Source organism: Rhipicephalus sanguineus, chromosome 2 (assembly GCF_013339695.2).
Source record: "Rhipicephalus sanguineus isolate Rsan-2018 chromosome 2, BIME_Rsan_1.4, whole genome shotgun sequence".
NCBI lineage: Eukaryota > Metazoa > Arthropoda > Arachnida > Ixodida > Ixodidae > Rhipicephalus > Rhipicephalus sanguineus.
The window spans coordinates 120,719,294-120,742,241 of record NC_051177.1 but is presented as its reverse complement, the minus strand read 5'-3'; the positions used below and the strand labels follow the sequence as shown (position 1 = coordinate 120,742,241).

At 45.0% G+C, this 22,948-nt stretch overlaps 2 protein-coding genes across 2 annotated transcripts in view; both read right to left on the bottom strand.

Moving 5' to 3' along the window:
• The window catches only part of LOC119383597 (nucleosome assembly protein 1-like 1-B), a 30,392-nt gene extending 10,997 nt beyond the window's left edge, over window positions 1–19,395 (bottom strand). The window contains 11 exon segments of the mRNA XM_037651843.2: window positions 581–603; window positions 605–721; window positions 1,821–1,892; window positions 6,416–6,489; window positions 8,914–8,965; window positions 9,038–9,127; window positions 9,669–9,810; window positions 13,230–13,329; window positions 14,443–14,537; window positions 18,332–18,362; window positions 19,303–19,395. Coding sequence (XP_037507771.1) covers window positions 581–603; window positions 605–721; window positions 1,821–1,892; window positions 6,416–6,489; window positions 8,914–8,965; window positions 9,038–9,127; window positions 9,669–9,810; window positions 13,230–13,329; window positions 14,443–14,537; window positions 18,332–18,348 — 782 coding nt within the window. The 5' untranslated portion in view covers window positions 18,349–18,362; window positions 19,303–19,395.
• A 2,220-nt stretch (window positions 19,396–21,615) lies between these two features.
• Window positions 21,616–22,948, bottom strand: part of LOC119383595 (dolichyl-diphosphooligosaccharide--protein glycosyltransferase subunit 2) — a 49,406-nt gene continuing 48,073 nt past the window's right edge. The window contains exon 18 of the mRNA XM_037651839.2: window positions 21,616–22,030. The gene's annotated coding sequence lies outside the window, so the exon portion shown is untranslated. The remainder of the gene's footprint in view (window positions 22,031–22,948) is intronic.

Sequence of the window (22,948 nt, the reverse complement as noted above, 5' to 3'; positions counted from 1 at the left end):
AAATGAGCACAGCACATTTTTTTTTTTTGTGTTGCACTGTTGAATTGGGCGGATGAGGCTGGTACAACAAAGCCTAACCACCTGACGCAGTGCCGCTTGCTTAGGCAATCGCAAGAGCATGGGACTTTCCAAAAACAGTTGTACCCTTCAGGGTGTATAATACAATAATCACCCTTCGGGGCGTACAATAATCACCTCACATGCCTTTCCTTGCTATCAGCGTGATGTAGCTGTCTCAAAAGGAATGTAGTGAGCACAGTTACCCGAGTGAGCAACTGTTCTTAGAATTGATCTCTAATGCAATGCAGCCTTCTGCAATGCTTTCAAATGTGAAATAAATGAACACTTGCTGCAGGCACTGCTATGCTAATGCCACCATAGTATGGATACCTTAGATGCAAGGAGAGCTTGCCTCATGGCAGGAAGGTTGGTGGCTGCTTACTGTCTGGCACTGTCCACATGAAATGCATCCACACACACACACACACACACACACACACACACACACACACACACACACACACACACACACACACACACACACACACACACACACACTAGTTTCAACAATGCCACTTGCCCCTTGCAGCCGACAATGTCTGGTACCTTCGAAGGACAGGGGGTCACTCTCGTCCACCTCGCACTTGACCTCGTACGTTTTTGTTAGCACCGTGTTTGAGAAGAAGTCGTTTGGCTCGAAGTAAAATTCCAGGACAAAGCCCTGTGGCAGAACAAATGCCGCCTCTGTTAAAACATGCAGGCAGGGGTTCAAAGAGGTTTCAAAGGCAAATTGTCAAAAACTTGAGTCCCTGTCAAAGGCTTTTCAAGGATGCAGAGCAGCATCCCAAGTAGAAGTGTTTTGCTATAACAATGTTTACAAAACAATATAGGATAGTTTCATTTGCTCCAGAAAATACAAAATTACACTTGAGACTTCCAGTGTTGATAGCTAAGTTCCTGTAGTGTCCAAAAGTTAGCGAAAACACCAATCAATGCAGCAGCTGGAAAGCCTCAGATTAGCTAGCTAATTGCAAATCAGTTCTGCAGAATCCCACAAGGTGGCGGAAGGGTTAAGATAGGGAAAATAGGCAACCACCCGTTTGTGGCACTAAGCCACAAGGAGAACCATACGTATTTCTCAGAAATAAAGCATCTTAGTTGCCGAAAATATTCGTCCTGGTCCAGGGCTTCGTGTGGCTTCCTTGTGGCTTTGTGCTACAACGGGTGGTTGCCTATTTTCCCTATCTTAGCTAATGTTTGTCAGCGTTTCCATGCTACTTTTTGCAGTCTTTGGCAAACTGAACCCCCTACAAAGGCGATGTCTCATGGAGCTTCTACTTTTTCGAAGCAGTCATGTGCTGAAGCAGTCAAATCAGCAATGACTGCTTCAAATTCTTTCGAAACTTTATGCTTTCATTCACGAGTACCTTTTCTGACAGTCTAGAGTCACCAGGCTTGCCCAGCTTCTGAACTTTGATATGAATGGATATTGCCAGATGAACACTGATCTGCCATAGAAAGCAGGTCACCATCTATTTTGGGCACCATTGCTCAGAAATTCAAAGGTTGCCAAGGAAAGAAAATTTCAGCTCCCTCCCTCAAGGGCCTTGAAAATTTGTTCTTTCAATTTCAAGCGCTGCAAAGGCACACTGTAAATTGACACTAGACCACAGAACCTGTAAGTTCTTGGATATTCTTGCACTAGTCAAGATATTTAAAATTTTTCAGCACACTGCAAATTACACACGTTTAGTGCGGACGTCAAAATTTGACAAGGAAGCCCTCAACACTGCCAAGTATAACGAATTATAAGCGCTCACAAGAGGGCCTGGTGGTTCCAGAGGCCGAACCTTGATGTCTATAAGGTGCTTCAGGATCTCCTCGTCATGCTCCTGTAGCGAGATAAGGAACAGAAACAAATGAATCCTTTCAAGCACTTGCACACACAGTCCACAGCCCAGCTTTTCTGACAATAACCTGACAAACACCCGCATAATGCAATTAGATTAAAGCCTTTGAGGGTTGTAAAAGGCATGCATTAACATCCGAGAAACCTCACAATAACGAGAATAGAGAAAAAAAATTGTACAGGAGATTGAAATTCAGAGATCGAACATGTAGGACACACTCGGGACTGGATTGCTCCAATGTACAGAACCTCCAGTACGGATGGAGTGTCCCTCTAGAAATTATGTACCTGTCAGTTTCTTTGAGAATTGGACATGAGAAAGGTCCAACCACCAAGTGTCTGCAGGAGTAATTCATTAACATGCACATTTGGCTCCAAAATACAGCTCATTTGTCAGGCCCAAGAGGTGGACGAGCAGCCAACACTACACAGAACTCTGGGAGTCCACCAATTTAACCCCTCGAGGGTTTTCGCCGTACATGTATGGCAGAAGCTTCCTGGTACCAAAGGGTTCTCTTCGTACATGTACGGCATAGCGTTTATTTCTAAAACGCGTGCCTTTTTCGATCATTTCTCTTGCTTGGCCTGTGCTGCCACACTTCGAGAATACGTGAAAATTTTTTTCATGCACCTATGTCCCTCCGTTGTCTGCTATTGCTTGCCCATCCGAGCCCGTTCGTGGTGCAGCTGGTTTAAAGTGCGCGCCTTCAATTATTTCTCTTGCTTGAAATGTGCTGACACACTTCGGGAATACGTGGAATTCTTTTAAGGGGGGACGTGGCTTTCGGTACCAACTTTCTTATTTCTTCATGGATTTTGATGAAAATTGGCACACTTATTTGAAATGTTGTTTTAATGCTACTGTAGAAATTTCATGAATATATCTTTACAACTGTTTGATTTACAATATATTTCACCTTCTGCTCTTGTTCCGAGTCTGACTCGCTTAAAAAATGCGATAGGAAACTCGTTCAAAGTGCTATGCATTCTAAGATGTCTGATTGCGGGCGTGACATTCTTAGATTGTTTTATTTGCAACAAAATTTTTTTTAGTTGTCCTTTTTCATGAGGTGACTGCGCAACAGGCATCGAGGCTTTGTGCAACTCGTCAAATAGCTAATTATCAAAACGCCATACTGAAAAAGCAAGAATGTCACGCCCTGAACTGTGCTTCAAGGAATATAGAACAAAAAACGGAACTGAAATAGACCCAGCGGTCAGTCAGAAATCAGCGGAACAAGCGAAGCAGGAAGCAAGAAAAGTCGTTTTGAGAAAACGGCTTTTAAAGTTGTACCAACGATATTACTTCATCAAAAAGCACTGGGGTCGTAATCTTTTGAGTCCTTCGTAATGTGCACTTTCTTGAGTGCCCTGTCTTTAGTTCGAAGTGCCTTGCTTCTCCAAAACACAAGAAGATTGTGATCTTTAAGGTGTTTTATAAGGTTGGACCTCCTGCACATGTGGCCTTTCATCGGTTGTGCCTTTGTTTTCTTTCTTTTTTCTTAAAATCCTTTTCTGATATACAAAGAACATGTAGCATGAATTTTAAACGAAGTTATGAAGTGGTGTAATAGACATGACAAAAAACAAGATATTGTAATTCAAGTAGGTCATGTACTATGATGATTTGCCAGCTTTCTTGTATTCATGCTCTCATTAACATAATTAACAGTCTTGATTGCAATTCATCATTGAATCATTTTTATAGGATACTAAAAGCGGCTCTCATCATGGCAACCTATCACTTCCTCCTAAATAACAGGCAGTTATGGCCAAGACATTGGTGGAATAGGAATTCCTTAGCAGTTTATTCAAGACGCGAACTGGGCAGATATGAATTCATCTCCCTGTTTCACTCGTCAAGGTAATTTGTAAACCTCGCCTGCGATGCGCTTCATCATTCACCCGGTCGCGGACACGGTTTTCTGCGAGGCTTTTATTTTTTCAGATGATTCATGAGCGCTTACGGCGATACCACGCACGGCTCCAAGCGCGCCTAAATTGCATCAACAGTGCTTTATTTCACCTCTAAGTGCTCGGCCGCATAGTCCGGGAAGTCAGCACGCGATGTGCTGGGTGGCGGCATTCGGTGACGATGCGCAATATGCCTAGGTGCGGCGACGAAAAATAGGCGCGCGCGCAACGTGTTTGGCCTCGCATTGCGGGACGCCGACGCGCGCCCGCTGCGCGACGAGCTTGGCCGTGGGGTCCGCTGCCGATGCGTAAAATGACCATCCGCTGTACCGAGAAGCCGGTGGGGGAAGCGCTTCGTTCCTTGCGAAGAAGCACACTGCCGCGAGTCCGCTAACGCGTTGCTGTTGCCCGCAAAGTTCGAGGTTCGTCTCGCGTGCCGACGCCGTGAGCGGAGTTAGGCCTAGTGACGACTCCGAGCAGTAGACGCGCCGGCCGCGGTGCCCGATGTTTCAAAGTTCGTAAGGCGTGGTCGCGAGTACAAAGAGTCGTCCTGCGATCATCTTCGTCACGACGTCCGAAGTGCGCATAAGCAGAACCTCCAACCACGGATCCGACGAGTCAACGCTAGAAAGTCGGTCCGAGACGCGCGTTTGCGATGTTCGCTACGAGTGCGGCGCGCCATCGTAATCCCACCGAGCTTCCGCTAGTAGCTCCAAACTAAAACGTAGTTCTTGTTCAAAGTTATCGTCGAGCCATGAACACAGCGATTGCGAACACGCAACGAAGTAGCGCGACTTTCGACAGCCGTGAGCTCGAGACGCACGAGCTGCAGACGACGATCTCCCGGAGCGAGCATCGGACCAATGGCGAGGCGCGCTGGGGCAACATGGCGGACGCGGCCAATCGGAGGGCTCGAAACGACCTTCAAACATTTGCTTTTTGTGCGCTTGTTTTCGAAGGGAGGAGCCAGCTGCGGCGGGGAATTTGAAGACGGAGAAATGCGCTTTCCGATGAGCCCAAGATATCGGCGCCCGATGGCGTCGTTGTGGAGCTATGATTTTTTGAAAATCAGTGTTTTTTTGCGATTTCCCCAATAATTTTCGCCACCTCGGTAGGCACAACAATTTTTTTATAGCACTTCTACGCGGTTTTCGGTGAAGATATTTTGGAATCGGATATAAAAAGGGCTACAGAAACTGAAAATGTGATTTTCAAAAAATCGATTTTTTTACCATTTTTCGCGATACGAAAGCCGCGTCCCCCCTTAATGCGCCGATGTCTCTCAGTCTTTTTTTGCTTTTCAAAGCGGCGCGGCGGCTTTCAATTGCGCATCCTAACGCGCGCGCGGTCTGGCTGGTTTCGTCCTTCGGGTGGTTTTCGCTTCTTGCACACGCAAAGCTGATGGCTGTTTGGTTTCTAATCTCTCAAAGGGTGTCCGCTTGTTATTTTATTGCTCCCCGAGTCGCGATTACATCTGTTTCCGTGAGGCGCTAAATTACACAAACGACGCTGCCATGATTGCGTTTCGAGTTTTGGGTTCTCGGAAAAACTAACTACGTCTTGTTGGCAATAAGACGAGGGATTACTGTAGCTTTTTCACTCGTTTTGCTTTCAGCACGGGCGCACAACCATAGAGTTTTCTTCAGTGTGCTCACTGACGCAGTTCGCTTACATAGCTATGGAAGCGCGTGCCGGTTGCTCTGCTGCCGGGGAGTCGAGCAGCGATTCTTCCGATGCGGACTATTCCATAAGTGCCGAATGAGAATCTGATTCATTGAATTTCGGTTTGTCAGACGAGGATTTTCTGACGAGTTCAGACTCCGATGACGATCAAGGAGGGACATCTGGAAAGCGTGCGCGGCGAGAAGATGCGGACTACTAATAAACCATGTGCATGTAACAACAAAAATAAATTTTTGTCACTTTACGGTCACGAAAAAAAATTAGACATTTTTATCTTAAATAGAATCGTCGGAAGAATTTAATTCAGCAATAAAAAATTTACACATTTTTAGACTGGATCTTGCGAAAAAATTTCACCCTCAAAGGGTTAATTTGTCCAAATTCCCCAACTCTTCCAGGTTTTTTGCTGATGATTCTAAGTATTCCATGACCAATATGCCTGCTTGGAAAACGCAGTCTGTGTACTGGAAACCTGCACTTCGAGTGGTCGTGACATGACCACCAGCAACAAAGCATGCGATCGAGCATCCAACACAGCCACACACCATGGAATGAACTACTGCATTTCCTCGTGCAAAACCTGCACTGCATATAACCCGCACACCAGATTGCAACCTGTGGAAATATTTACAATATTCGCACATTGCTGGCACATTTCAATTGTGCAAATATTTTGACATCTTCATAGCAATGACCCCACTATGTTCGACAATTGCAAAAACTGCATTGTCTCTGTTGTAGTCAACAGTGTCGCCTTTTCGTGCTCACCTACTGCCAGTTTCAGCAGTCAGTATTTCCACCACCATCCCACAAACCGCCACTGCCGTAAAGCGTTGCAGTGAAGCTACCTTTTGTGCGGGTTATACGCAGGAAAATACGGCAGCTCTGCTAAAGTTCAAACTTCGTCACCTGAATCATGTCCACAACGAGGTCCAAGTTTTTCAGTGTTGTTAGCCAGAACTCTGGGATGCCACTCACTGTCTCTGGAAGGGCAATTTGAAAATAAGAAAAAAAAAAAAAAAAACAATTACAAGTCTAAAGACCTTTTCCTTAAGATTGAGTTAAAGTATGTTAATGCATTAAAACATGCTCAGAGCTTTATTTCAATTAAGGGGGGACATGGTTTTTAGAGATAACATAGGTTATTTCTTGGCCAAATTAGATGAAACTGCACTGCTTTGTTCAGTTTTTTTAGCTTTATTTAACTATCCAGTTATATTTTACACAGGTCAATTATTTCCAGAGATAATTAGTAATCTCATTCTATTGTTTGCCGAAACAATAAAAAATGATCTATGCAACATATCATTATAAACCCATATATGAGTACTAGAAAGCCTAAGGAGAGCAATGCTGCAAGCTGATTGGAAATTGAACAACTACTTCTCAATTTACAGCACTAATGAGTTCATAGTCTACACCTAGCCAAAAACAAGAAAATTTTAAATTAATATAAAAAAATTTGGAATTTCAGATTGAAAATCTGCTTGCAGCATTGCTTTTTATGCACATTTAGCTTGAACAACTACTACTCAATTTACAGCACTAATGAGTTCATGGTCTACACCTAGCCAAAAACAAGAAAATTTTAAATTAATATAAAAAATTTTGGAATTGCAGATTGAAAATCTGCTTGCAGCATTGCTTTTTATGCACATTTAGCTAGGTTGTGCAAAAAGAATTGTGGCTCTAGCTATCCTAGGTCGACTTTTACAGAAGAAGCAAACAAGGGAAGTGGCCAAAATCTATGTTCTGATAAAATGAGCAAAAAAGGTTAAAACTTTATTTAGCATTACAGAAGGAAAAATATCAAAGGCAGACATACTTTTTGTGATTAATATGCACCAGGCATATAATCAGACTGATTGTTAGCATGAGCATGCCTTTTCTTCAACTTCTGCAAGTTATCAGCTGATGAGCGTTTGCTTGCTGAAGCCACTGGAATGACGGAGGCACGACGTACTTAAGAACGAGGCCGCTTATCAGTTCAATGACAGGTACCGACACCAATATGCGACGAGTGTCCGTGCGTCATCCACGATCCGTCGTATGACACTGCGATGTTTCCCGGGTTGTCCACAGTTGAGTTCCGCGTAGAATGTCGCGAACCGAACTCGCGCACTCACTCACGAATTTCGAGGCAGCAAGAGTAGCGGCAGGTGTTAGCTTCTTCACGTACGCCTGCCACGTTTTCGTGTGGAGGCCGCGACGCGACATGTTCATCATTGCAAATATGTCGTTAAAAGCAGTCTGCCTGTTGCCAGTAGCCTGCATTGCGCGGGTGGCGAGCACGTTCACTGTGAATGGATTTATTTTCTGCTGTCCGTCGACGCGCGGCGAAACTCCACTTTGACGACCCGTCACCGCAGTTCACACACACTAGCTCAAGCTTGACGGCAAGGCCGTATTCCCTCTCGCCTCTCCTGATCTCGGCGTCTCCGTTGCAAATCTTGCACTTTAAATGCAATATTATCAAAGCATTTACAGCCTCCAAGTCCAGGTTGGTGAAGGTCGTTTCATCAGATGGGGGACCCGCGGCGTCCGCGCGTTTAGCGATAAGGCTGCGCTTCCGTTCCGTCGCCACAACAGATGAAATCTCTTGCAGCTTCTCTTCTGCCTTCTTGTCCTCTATCTGTTGGTGCTGCAGAATTTGTGTGTCGTGACGCACACGGCCGCTTTCCGCGACGTTGTCGGCAACTGACGGGCTCGTAGGACTAGCGTCCATTAGGCCTACCGTGCTGGCGTCGACGGCCGCTCCACTGGCCGCTGCGCGTTCGTCATCCTAGTTGTCCTTGGTCGTTGCGGGGCGCTTCCTGAAGTTCTCGGCTAGCAATCGCCTCACCCGCTTTCCAAATCTGTGTTTGGTGCGGAACTTCTTGATGACACGACCCATAGCTGTAGGCAGTCAACAATACCAAACAAAATGGTGCATGCTCACGCACGTTCGGCGGTGAAGCAGACACCGGAAACGCTGCTTGGCCAATCGAATGCCTAGATTTTGTCACGTGCCCCAAACAGCCGACAGAATCGCGCGCTTGTACTTCTCGATGACGCGTTTTTGCTAGAAAACCAATGAGCAAGGCGAGCCAGCGGTGGCGGGAAAATTAAGAATGTGCCACGATAGCCCGTGTGTAGCGGCAACAGTTCGGCGCGGAAAGAGCGCGATTTTAGCGTCAATTTGCGCTCAGACACACCTCATATTGGTGTTACAAATTGATTTTACGGCGGAAATAATGAAAATAGAAGCTAGAAACTTAGCAGATTTGTGCAAAAATAGATACAGATTCCGAAAATGTCTTTTCGCGATTTTCGGCCTTCTAAGACCCGTGTCCCCCCCTTAATTAAGGTGGTAATAGTATTAAAGGCACTCGTACAAGACTACCACCTAATAGCGACGACCCACTCACCTTCTTTCTTCTCGTCTCCCTTTTCGTTGATGTCTGCCTTCTTCACGCCTTCCTGCACAGGGCAGCAAGTGTTAGGGCATAAGCAAACAAATACACTGAAACCAGACAACAATGTGAATCTCACCGTAATCTCATCTTCCTCCTTGTCAGAGTCTGTCTGGAAGTCGCACTCTTCGTCTGTTGGTTCTACCTTGCCCATCGTAATTTGGTGCCTCTGCATCACAGCAAGACAAGGTTGTCATCGATTACAGTCCATACGAGATGAAGCAATGGTTGAAATTCAGCTACCACCGCAGCTCGTTATTTAACGACAGTTTGCACAAATGCCAACCCAATGACAAATTTCACTTTAAAAGCAGTGTGCACAAGAGAAATTAATGCTACGCAAGGCTGCTTAGCAGTGATGAATGATTAAGAAGCACATTATGGCCACTCTAGTGGCCACAACCACACCAGAGAAGAAATGCTCCAAAACAGCTGGTGTACTAAGGATAGGTATTGAACAGATGAGAGCACTGAACTGGACAATACACACAAACCCATACACACCGTTTCATTATTCTCTGAAAATTTTATTTTCAGCGATTTCATACAGCTGCGTGCCAAGGGGAAGGGACCCACAATATCCCGCAAGTGCTGGTGCCACGTGCTTTTTCTCTGGTGTGGCCAGGCTCCAGGTCGATGCAGCATACACAACGACAACAAGCTTGGAAAACAAAAAATTCGATGACTGCAATGTTGTACAGCCGACTCACCTTTTCGTAGAAGGGCTGGTACAACTTGTGGTACTTGCATTCCAATGCATAGACCTCCATGTGGAACTGGGCCTCTACCTTGGCACACTCGACGTGCAACTTCTTGAGGGCCTTGATGCGCCTCTTCACGCAGGCCGGGAGGCTGCACGACACGTTTAAAATGGCATCGTTAGACAGGAAAAAAAGTTGCAATAGAATGGAAAGTTGGGGCTAGATGGAATATTGGTAGCATTGACGCAGCAAAGAAAGACTGAAGAGTTCATTGTGTGCTTTCTGTTTCTTCCGCCTGTCTTTCTGCAAAGCATCAACAATGTGCAAAAGGTGTGTCCATGTTACATGCACGGAAAGTTCAGCTTGTCGGACTACACAGAATTGATTTGCCATATTCAGTGCCCTGCTTGGAGTTGTCAATGCGCCCTCGCACTATCTGCTGGCCACCTGGTCAGCAGAGATAGTAGAGTAACCGCCCTTGGTATGGCAGAGGTCCTGGGTCCATGTCCCAGACAATAAATTTTTCATCACAAGGGAAGCTTTCATTCCAGCCTTCTAGCTTCTCACAACTCAATGTGCGGATGACCCCCTCCCCCTTTTTCTTTTTATGTGCAAATTTTTACTGCAATGACAAAGGCACTTTAGAAAGTTCACTGCGAGAATGCAAAATGCTTTCTTCAAGCTAGTCTAGGAGAGAGAAAAAAAAAATGAGGGAGAGGATACTTATTTTGTTCACGTGATTTCTTGCAACAGTAGACTATCCGATATTGAAATGAAATCTGTCCAACAGTAGACTGTGCGACTCTCAGCATGGCAACAAATTACACTGACAATAGCCCACAGATTTCTAGCACATTTCTCTGCCAAAAAAAATTTTCAATCAAGACTATTCCATGAAATACGCTGGATTGAAATTTCCAGCTAAAGTATGTAGGACACACTTGGGACTGGATTGCTCCAATGTACGGAACCTCCAGTACGGATGGAGTGTCCCTCTAGAAATTATGTACCTGTCAGTTTCTTTGAGAATTGGACATGAGGAAGGTCCAACCACCAAGTGTCTGCAGGAGTAATTCACAAAGTACAAAAAAATCTTAAAAGCTGCAAAAAACACCTAGTCAAGCAGCGGCTATGGCAAAACTGGTTTTATTTTTACTCTGTGCATGTGAACAGCATGGGCGCTGTCGGCGATTGCATCAATAGCTATAGAGGTTTTGTTTGTTGACACTCGATAATTCGGAATTTGGTTAATTCAGACATTTTTTCTGCTCTTGCAAAATCCGAATTAATGAGCTTTTACTGTAAGGCGCATTTGTAAGACCTGCGAAGAACAAGCAAAACTTCAGCTCAGCTGACGCACCAGTCACTACACTTAAAAAAAGGAAGACTTCACGAGTTGCCAGGTTTCTGCTGCGTAAGGCACTTGCATAAGTCCTCTTTCTATGAAGCTCCGATGTGCAAGACTCTCTATACCGAAAGTATGTACGGTCAAATTCCTTTCAGACAAAATTAATTTCAGACACATTGCCCTTCCAGTCAACGTCCAATTTTTGACTCCCTAGCAACTGCGAAATCGTCCGAAAAAACGAATTCAAGCTTTTTTTTATTCCGTTGAAGCGGTCAAATCGCCACAACCACGTCCGAAATAGCTCCGATGCCTCCCAGTACACTTATCAGGCATTTACCAGGCTCTTGCAAATATATTCGGTACATTCCGCGAACCCCGCTTAACTACGTGCCAACCGCCACTTATTTGCAAATTTGAGTCTTGTGATGAGCGCCGCCGATACCAGCGAAGTGCGGAATAGCTTATGGCTCTCTCGCATGGAGCGTTCGGAAACGATGATGCATAACACAAAGACTGTGGTGGAAGAGCAGACGACTCGTCCGGCTTTCCCCCGATGCACGTGCGCACACATTGCTGAATCTTCGTCAATAGGCAGCATTTGCTGCCGTGTGAAGCAGATCGTTTCTAGTTGTGTGCAGCACATCGTCAACTGTCACTGTACGGTACGCATGCATTTGTCATGAAAGTGTTCGTGATGCTCACTCCATTCCCGACCGCAAACGGGTGCGGCAATGGCGTGCTGGTTTCATTCGTGAAGGCAACGCGTCTGTGCGGCGCACTTAGCGGTCTCGCACAAAGAGGCAGCATGAATGGCAGCGTGGTGCGTTTGGGTTCTCTCCTATTAAATGCGTGCAGTACGCATGCAACTGCGCTAGGCCACATGCACTGCCTAGCAGTTAACTGAAGATTCTTATCATAAGGGTTGTCAACGATTAAGCTGTACTGGCGCGTTTGCCACCTTCCGCCATCAGGCCTCCGTGCATTTCCGCTGCTTATCCATAAAGACATCGCCGCACGGCACAGTGATAGCGGTCCCTTTGAATTTCTGGTCAGCTTCACCCCATAACACTTCAGCATCGTGACAAAGCTGACTTTCGGACTCTGCTACTGTCGCAAACAGGTTGACTCGCCAAAAGCGCTGGTTCGAACCTACGAGATGATAGATGCAGCAGAGGTGTGGGCTTCCATTAATGCCTTTCAGACCTGCAATTCGGGCACAAAGTCCGAAAAATTGGACGTTCTTATACGTTGACGTCCATGGGGCTGGTGACGGTGCTTGGCAGTTGACTGCACACCTTGGCAGTTGACTGCATACCAATCGGCAGTTGACTGCATACCTTTTTGCCATCAAGACACCGCAATTCTGTATATATACCACATGATGATGCACCACAATTCTCTTGAGGTACCATTCAATCAAAATTTACACTCGTGAAACTGGTCATCAGATAATGGCTCCTTTTAGTGAAGGCTAAAACCTAGACAGCAAGAAATATTTTGTGCACGAGACTATGTCAATGCTGAATGAACAAGCAGCCATTGCTTAAGAACCCATCGAAGTCCTCATGCTCTACAAGCCCAACATGCAACTAGAACTTTCTATTGCCATGACCAGTTGTAGCTCAGGCTACAATAAGACTCATTCTTGCAATGTTAGGCCTTGCTTTCACTGCAAAGTAAAGCAGCTTCACTAACGTTTCACAGCCTTCACTACCAAGTGAAGGAGTGATGTGGAAAAGAGGGTGGCAGCGAAGCATTCACTTAAGGCACAAAAAGTTGCATCGAAGTGCAACATCCTTAGTCAACTGCACAGTCCGTATACTCTGCTATGAGTGGCACATGCCTGTGCTTTTTACAAATGCTGCTCGCGTGAAAGCACAAAAAGGAACGGGCAGAACAGATTGGCTGAAAAGCCGAATGGTAATGAAACATTACCACAAACTCATGTAGAATGCATGCAACTTGTTTAAATGTGGCAGGTTGTACGAGGTGAAATCTCTTGGCCCCCTAACTCTTGACAGTGTCACTTTGCACGAGTTCCTGAAGTTAAGAACGTACAGCAGCTTGGAGGACTGTTCATGCATCATTGAATAGGTACCTACCAAACACCCCAACATAGAAATGAATGAAGCAAGACTCATACACACACCTTCCTGCTACCCACCAAAATCTAATTAAGGCAGAATATCAGCTAGAGTGAAAAACAGACCAGACCAACTCACCTTTCAATGTAGCCAGAACTTGAACCAACCATAACACCGAGTTTTGACTGTAGCGCTGCTAGCACCTTAGGGTCTTTCATCATCTCTGCCGTCAGCCGAGCTGAAAGAGAACAAAAATTGTAAGCACACCAGCTTGTACGACTTGTGGTGCTGACAGGAGCGACATGCATAGCTAACCTGGGCTTATGACATAGGCCCTGCCACTCACAGCTATGCATCAACTCAATCATTATGCACAACCACTCATCAATGTGGAACATCATAATTGTGGGGTCTGAGCGATATAGCCGCCGCCGCCCTCGGAACACACGGACACAGTTCACGCGGTCGGGCAACAAAACGTGGACGTTTATTAAACAATTCTTTACATATATGCAAAACTCGCCGGCCGAATTTGTAAACGTAACACGCTAAAACTTATACGCTGACAATGAATACTGGGAAAACAACACGCACCCTCAAGATAATTAAGACATGCAATACAATGTAACATAAGACCTAGATAAGACATAAAATAATACAAATGCGGCGCCGCAGATGCACGACTCACCACGAAGGTCCAAGGGCAGCGAGCCGCGGTACCGTCCCCGGACCCACCGCGAGGAGACGTCCATCCGCGCGCGCTACCACACCCCAAAAAGAGACTTCACTGCTGTTTCTATGCGCCGGCCTAAATTCGCGGTGGCGATGCCGGCGCCACCGCGCTAAACTCTGGTTACAGACAGCGCATCACTGACCTTGGACGAACGCATAGGCTTACGCCAAGCACGTGCGTTCCAAACACAGCGGCCACGCCCAAGTTACGGCAGTCGCCTTTACAGGGGTAATATAGCACCCCCACATAGTGAAGTGATCTATCTGTGCCTCGCATACAGCAGTGGCTTCTCTCTGGTAGCAATGAGCCCATAAAGACCACGCAAAAGCTGAATTCACAGTTGGGACTACACTTAGCGGACAATAACCTCGCGTCTCAAATGCCACCGACTGCACTCCATGTAAGGAATGCTCGCCACATCACGATTCTTTATGAACAGTTGCGATCCGTTTAGTCTTAACGACTTCCGACAAAACCAGAATACTGTTGTTTTAGGTAACGGCGAACTGTCAAGTCATCAAACGAGCCTAAAGGAAGGTTCTTAGGTTTCCGTGCACACTGAACAAACCATGCCTGCATGAACACCCAGTGAGACAAATGACGCCCTGCTGTTCTTACCGGTCTGCGATGCAGAGAGCTCACCTCCTTTCTTCTTCTCGCCCTCCTCCACATCCTCAACGTCGGCATCATTGCCTTCGCCAGCCTCCAGTTCCCTGAGAAAATAGGTGGACAGACAAAAGTTGACCCACGCTAACACAGAAGTGCACAGAGCAAAATGTCTATTCTAAAGTACCCAAAGTGTACTTTATGCCAAGTACTACCGGAATCAATGCTAGGTTAATGCTTTCGAAAAAGGAAAAAGAAAGAAAAAGAAAAATGAACACCCCAGCAATGTGTGTAACCTAGTACTTTCATACCTGAGCGAAATGCATTGGCTCAACAAGCAGTGTCGATGGGGCTTTGTCGTTAGCGCAGTGTGTGCATCATGGCACATCTAGCTTTGTAAAAATTAGCATCAAAACAGAGCAACAATTCAGTAAACGATTGTTAATTCAAACTCGAAGGGGACTATAAAACTGTTCCAACTAAGCAAAGTTCGAATATGTGCGCGGGCGCTACATTGAACAGATATCGTGCCACACCGTGTGGAGAGAACCCAGAGAAGCCACCTCTGGACTCATTCCTGCAAATTAGGCGATACTACACATTTGTGGCAGGTAATTTCGTAAATTAAGTTCATGCTCAAACAACCAACAGAATTTATCGATCAATCAGTGATACGTCAGAAACAAGCAGACTTGCATTCACATGAGCAATGAGCCTTATTATAATATCTAGGGTTTAACGCCCCAAAACTACGATATGATTATAAGAGACTCCGTAGTGGAGGGCTCCGGAAATCTAGACTTAACGTGCACCTAAATCTAAGTAGACGGGCCTCAAACATTTTCACCTCCACTGAAAATGCAGCCACTGCGGCTGGGATTCGATCCCGCGACCTTCGGGTCAGCAGTCGAGCGCCAGTCACTAGACCACCGTGGCGGGGCGAGCAATGAGCCTTAATGCCAAAATATACGAAGCTATTTGTGCTCCAAAACATGTTCATTTACATGGCACAGTTAACACAATCAAAATTTAAGGTCTTTCTTTCTTAGTTTACTTACAGAACAATATTGCAATTGTCCAAGGGGACACGGCTAAAGGCAAACACTGCCTGACTGGGCCGTGCCACCCATACAGCAGTAGCAGCAGCACAGACGACATTTGCAACCATAAAATCATACATGGAAATCAATCACTACACTTGTTTTACAGATGAAAGTAATGAGTAATTTGGGTGATCATTCTGGACCGGTTACTGCGAGGAGGAAAGAAAGCCAGAGGGCTCCTAGTTTGAATTAAAGGGGTACTGACACCTTTTTTCGAAGGCGAGTTTACTCTGCCATACAAATCTTCAGTATGCAGAGACGGCTCTGAGCAAGTGTGAAGCTCAGCAAATGCTGACAAGATATTTTAATTTGATATTAAAGTCAATTTTTCCTTGGTGCACCTACTGATATCGACACTAGCTTGACGTCAGGCTACAGTACAAATTCTGGTGACTTCACGCAGCAGTCTGGCTAGTTGTGATGACGTTAGTACCAAAACTTCCAAGATGGCCGCTTGTGCGTCATCAAAACTTCCAAAATGGCCGCTCTTGCGTCACCAACGGAGCCACGGTCCGGGGCGGCCGTGGAAACGTCACTATATATTGTGCGAGCACGTGACGAGAAGCTCATACCGTGTTGTGACGTCAGGGTACAGTAGGAACCGAAACTAGCTTTTAAAAACATACTGTAATTACTTTTTCAGGGCGCACTCGTGCTTAGCACTGCCTTTTCTAGGCTCCTGAGGGCTTGACCTTTCATTTGACGCAAAAAAACGATAACTGAAAATATTCGTGTCAGTACCCCTTTAACCGTTGTAGATAACGACACATTTGAATTATAGAGAGTTCCCCCCCATAGAAATACATAGGGCTGTGCCGGGACCAGGGCGTCAGTTCGAATTAGCAGCAAGTTTGAATTAACAAGCTTTTACTGTAGTTGCTCGGTGGATCAGTATATGTCTGCTCTGCTCTGCATGACTGAATGCAGGGGGTATGCACATTTCCACAATGACGAAAGCCCATTTCTTTTTTTCTTGGGAGCATTGCTCTGGCCATAAATTGTGCGTTGAAGCTCACATTGAACATGACAGTAAATGGCTTGTGTCAGGAACACCAAACACTTAACCACTGCAGAGCAAGTGGGACCCAAACAAAAGACTTGATGCGATGTCTTGGCAGGTGAAAATTGAGCATAGCTTCTCTCCAAGAGAGTGAAATGTGGAGTAGATTCCCATATATTGATATGATTGTGTGGAGTAAGCGGTCAGTAGCGATCTAGCAAGGTGGTATCTGTTGAAACCAATATAGACCACCCTTGTCAATAACAATGTTGGGTACAGGGGGGCATTCCTTGTGTAGACTAATGCTGTATAAAACCACTGAGGTCAAAGACAGCAAAAGAATGCAGTACATGTTGGACTTGCTAAAACTACACCGAATTCCTTCCAGTGAAACAACACAATTTCTACAAGACACACCCATTTCAAAAGTCTCAGCTACGGGTTTATGAGAATGAGTTCATGCATCTTATTTTTCACAGAGGCCCCTTTGTTGCATTCTGAAACTGTCACCAACTTCAGGTTGTACAAGCAAGAGTGAAAAACATGGGAAAAGTAGTTGATGCACCAACATTTACTCATCAACCACAGTAATTATAATTATTGGGTTTAACGTCCCAATCATTCCTTTATATGAGCACAATACCTAAACATGCAATGCACAAGCATCTGACAAATTCAATTCTTTATTGAAATTCATTTACCTATGACATCATGGAGTTTCAAGTATAACAATCACCCCACACGCCCACGGTATTGAAACAAAGATGCACAGAGACCAAGACCTAGTTTCTAGAATTGTTCACTTTCTCGGCTTTACCTATCACTGGTGTAGGCTTCAAAATGAAACTGCTTTGTTAAATGTGTTGTTGCTTCGTGCGCGATTACATACCAATTAGCCTAACTGTTCCCATATGCAATACGAGCACGTGGTCTACATAAGGCCAACTTGTGCTCAGAAATTACTCCAGAAGTTATGACAAGTATTCCTCAGCATTATTCTAGCAAATCAAGTCTTTTCACTGATAGCAAAGCATGACCAGAGCCAAGAGTATGGCAACCTATTTATGCAAATACTGCAGGGCATCACATGGCTCAATGAGATGTAAAGCTAATGACCTAAACAGCTCAAACTTCATTGCTATGCAACATCTTTTGTGAAGGCTTGCGCTGACGAATCCAGTTATGGAGAAGAAAAAAACACTACAATCAACGAGCCGGGCACTTCACAGACATATTCCACGCAGAATGAAACCACAGTGGACGAACGACTGAACTTTGTAGTTCTGAATATGAGACGTGACCAATGACAAAAACTGCAAAGGAACGTTAATATCGCCGCTTTAGAGGCGTATTGTACCACCCGATCGTTTAATTTCTTGTACTCCCTACAGTGCGGCCGACTCCTCACAGTAGCGGGGGGCGCTGTTTTGCGCCAGCCAATGACAAAATATGGGGAAACGAAAATAATCTCATAAAACACGACACCCCCCGAAGGAGCACTCGAAGCTCGGAGGTTAGACGCTTTTCTTCGTTACCATAGACAGAATGGTTTCTCAAGAACCGGTGCCGCCGGCATGCGTAACAAAGGAACGTCGCGGTCTAGCTAGACGTAAAAAAAGAGGTGTGCGTCGCTCTAATGGCTTTGGGCTGGTGCCCGAGAGGTTAAAAAACAAAGGCCACAAGCGGTCACATGACAAAACAGGAGGCGGCTTCACAAACAAGCCACAAAAACCGGCATCTCGCTCTCTTTTTTGTTTCATTCTGTCTCGCGTCGTGAGACGAAGGTCCGTGAACTCACCGAGTAGGCTCAGCCATTGTGAAAATAAGTTCTGCAAAAGAAAAAGAATAGGCGAATGTGAACAACGACAACACAGTACAGAAGCCGAGTGCTTTCTCTGTCAAGAGGAAGCCCTGTGCACACTTGACTCGTCTCGCGTCTCCAAGTACGCAGTAGCATTAATTGCGGCGCGCCGTGACGTAACTTGACACAGCAGCCGCCCGCCACCAGCGAGCCGGCAGACAAGAGAGCGGCGGGAAAAACGCGTGATAAAGAAAAAGACGAGAGACGGATCGTTCTAAGAATCGCTTCGTCAGTGACGCGATGTCACTACTAGGGAAGCAAACAAGAGCGGAGGCTTTCTTACTCGCGACTCACTGAATAAGCCGGCGCGACACTTGCCAAAGAGCGCAGCACCACTCCACGTGGTGAAAAAGCATAGGCGAGGTCCCTAGATTCCTCTCGCGCTGCCAGTAAAAAAAGAGAACACGATCTATGCCTACACTCTACACCAATAACACTAGCGAACGCGCATATTTTCGACGCTGAGAACTACGAAAGCCGGTCACGCACGCGGCTTTTTCAACAAGCTCGAGAGTCGGGGTGTAAAATCGGTGCATGAAATGATGAGCCGCAATCGTCATTCCACGACAGCGGCGAAGACGTAGGTACGCGAGTGGTGTTCTAATCCACCCAAGAAAAGTCTGAACACGGGGAGGGCTGGGAAACGAAAGAGAAGATAAACCAGTACAAGAACAAAACGGGCAAAACCAATGCGCGGACGCGGAAAACCTGCGCTTTTGTAGTGCGATTTGCCGCGCTTCGAGTTAGGGTTCGCGGGTTCCATTGAAACTAGCCGAGCTCACCGAGTTTTATGGAACGACGCTGAGCTTCGATGGAACGAGGGACGCAATTTAACGGACGGCGTAGACCTGACCCGACGTCGAGAAACGATAAAGGGAGAACGGAAGAGAGGATTTCGTCCAACTTACACGGTCGACGCAGAGACGACAAAAGACGGCAGCCTCCCTGGTCGAGATTAAAAGGAGACCACGAGGCGTAATGGCGGTATTTAACTGGCCACGGATTGGACACACAGAACGCCGCGACTCGAGTTGACCGTAACCGTGGCGCAAAATTTTCACGAGAAAAACGGCGACGATTTTTACTCAACCCACTTCGTTGTGGAAATGAATACGCGAAATAAAAACAGCTTAATTACTTAATAAAGAGGGCGTGCAAGCATGACAGTTACGTGACGTCACCCAGTTGCGGTTTCTGTACGGTGCGCAGTGCGTTTCGGACGCGACACGTGTTTTACTACTTAAACCACGTCTATCGGTGACCTTATTTTTTTTTTTTATCTGGTTACGCCGGGTTATACGAGGACTGACTCAGCATTAAGCGCGCCTTTTTGGACTTGCTAGCTTCCGTATAAAATTTATTCCGTGCAGCATGTTCAAAGCGCACCCAGCTTGTTAGGGCTGTAAAAGACTTGTCAGTCTCGGTTAACTTTGTAGCTGGTCTACGAATAACTAGTGGCCTCTTTTACGTTGAGTTACAAAGGTTGGCAGCTAGCTGTCTCTTGCAATGATCGCTTTGGCATACATGATGGTGTTCTATTTCGTTGTGAAACCAGTTTGTGAAGCACATGTGCGACACTACTCGGCTTTTTTAAGCAGAGCGGGTCGTCAAATTTCGTTTGCTCAAAGTTTGCTTTAATCATGCGAAGACATCTGCCGCTACACGGCGTCAGTTTCTGCCATCTCGGAACATTTTATTTTAGACTATTACATGTGCATGCTGGATGGCAGTGCGTGCGACTTCGAATATTCAAGGTTTCCGAAAAAATCCAAATCAGCCATGTTTTCGAATGTCTCCAAACTTTTCTACTTCACCGATTTTCTCCCATCCAGTGCACATCCCACTTTGGTTGCCAGAAAAATAACTCTCTTGAATAGGATATTCGCTCAAGTCACCTGCAATGCTAGGTGTTGGGACAGTTTCCAGTTTTTTTTTTTCTGCGCTGTACTAATTTCTGCTCCAGTGTTCCTTGACGTTACCTAGGAAATAGCACTCAATTAACCGAGCCTCAATGTACTATCATCACTTGCATCAAGAAAGAAAGAAAATTACTTGCCACCACTTCTAATGCGAACGTAGAGTGCCAGGTGCATGTGAATCTTCCAGATGAGCAAAAGGCATGGTTTCTGCTCATCTTTTGTGCAGTGGGTTCAATTTGATACGTTTGCGAACATCACTGGCCCGTTTCATTCACAACTGAGCCAAAGTACGCGTAATTTGTGGCAATGTCATTTAATAAATGATTTTACTACGACGAAGTGGTGGCCTCATGTCTCACTGCTGTGATGTAACCACAAACTGACGACGTACTTTGAATCTATTGTGAATGTAATTGCCAATGTTTCTTTTTTTAAAATAAGAATGAATGGAGAGGGTACTGCCACCATTTCCTGGCGACTTTACCACTTTTCACACGATTACGACAAAAATTAAGAAAAGAAAAAGTCTTGCTTTCATGGAGTTCAAAGGTTCTTGCTATAAATGAGCCTGCTAATGTTTGGCACATACAAGTACTATGCACACTCATGATACGTAATGCTAACAAACGTCTACATAAAGCTAAACCTACTGCAAAGTACTAACTCTGCATAAAATTCCAAGTCGAAAATCACCTTGCAGTTTAGCTAGAGTTGCATACATCCAGTGCTCATAATTGGCAGAGATATAATTGGCAAAGATATAATTGGCAAGACTTATACGCCTTGTTACATATCTCCCACTGAAATAATGTTTTGTGCTGCCCATGAAGACTAGAAGTTGGAAATCTGGGCACGATCCTACTCACTTGGCGAGCTATTTTTACCAAGGCATTATTTTATTAGTCTCCCTCCACTCAACTTTAGTATTATGTAACATGTACTGCCTTCGACGTGAGCTGCAGAACACCTACACTTCAAAGCTAATAATAATAATATCTGGGGTTTAATGTCCCAAAACCACGATATGATTATGAGATACGCCGTAGTGGAGGGCTCCGGAAATTTCGACCACCTGGGGTTCTTTAACGTGCACCTAAATCTCACTTCCAAGCTAAACATTGTAAGAACACTGCGACTGGCTATTCTGTACTTGTAGACTGCAAAGCCTAGAGGTGATGTGCCGATAAGGTGAACGTAGTTGAAGAGTTGGTTAAAAGCGTCCAGGTTTCCTGTCGACTAGTCACTGACAAGCGATGCACTATCGAAGCTATGAACACTCAGACAAAAAAGAAAAGGCAAAGCTTGTACTGCCCGAAAAAGAGCTCTTTATTACAGGTCTTCAACATGACAGACAGATATCGTGAGCATAAAAAAACTTACAAAAAAAAAGAAACCATGAGCTTTTTCAATCAGTTTACTAAGCAGCCACTGAGGCATGAAATACAACAGCAAAAACAAATACAAAGTAAAAAAAAAACAGGTGCAAGAGAGTTTCAGCAATGAAGCACGCTGTCACTCATCGTACTACTATACAAGCTGACAAGGAAATAGCACAGCCATACATTCATGAAAACAGAGACCCATGGAATGAAAAATGTCCTTGCACACAACACATGCAACTCCCCACCTGCACACTAACAGTTTAAAGTAAGAAAAAAAAAAAAAGGAATGATGCCTTCCCTGTCCCTTGCTTCCGATGACTTCCATTCAAGATGATCTGCAAGGAAAAAAAAGAAAAAGAGAGAGAGCAAGAAAAGGTGAAATGAAAAGCTGATTCAACATTTGAATGGAGATAAAGCATGAACCAACTTGCAACAACTGCTGTTGCCGATTCAAACCACTCAGTGTTTTGAATCGTAGCATCGTTATAATTTCCTAACACCATTATTACTAGCCATATGTTACGAAATCCAATCAACTGTTTCTTTTATTAGCCTTGGAATCCAACAGTATAACCAATAACAGTCACGTGTGACAGGAGTCTAAGCAAACATATTGAGGCAAATTTAGATAGCACCTCCTAATGAGGCAAGGGAAGAAGCATTACATCATTGTAGTCCATCACCAACATTTCGCTACACACTGATTCTAGATTCCTAAATTATGACTGAATGATTAGTATGCAAAGCTGCTTCAGACATTGTGTACCTATGACAATGCATCAGCACGTCGCTGTTTACCTGCGATTGTCTGCAAAATGTACCTCTATGCATGAACATTCCTATGTGCTTCAGTTAGGGTAATGAAGTATTGGATTCATTCAGTAGTCAATAATGGCTATCACGTATCAATATTTTTATGAATTTAAAATAACTATGCATATGGCCCATCTAGGAGTTGCCAACACCTCAACGTAACTCATACCAGCATGTGCTACAATGTATATAGTCAAAAGGATGGTGTTGGGAACCAATCATTAGCAAAATGGTGTATAGACTGGAAAGGTAATTACATTCTTGTCATTTCTGGAATTTGACATAGTCTACTTTCTGCATCACTGAAATGGTTAATTTGACAAGCCCTTATTTCAGCTGCGCACAATAACACCAAAAGACACAAGGTTTAACGCCTCATGCACATTATAAACATAGCTATGGTTAAATTTATGTAATTTTCAAAAATTTTTTCTGGGGTT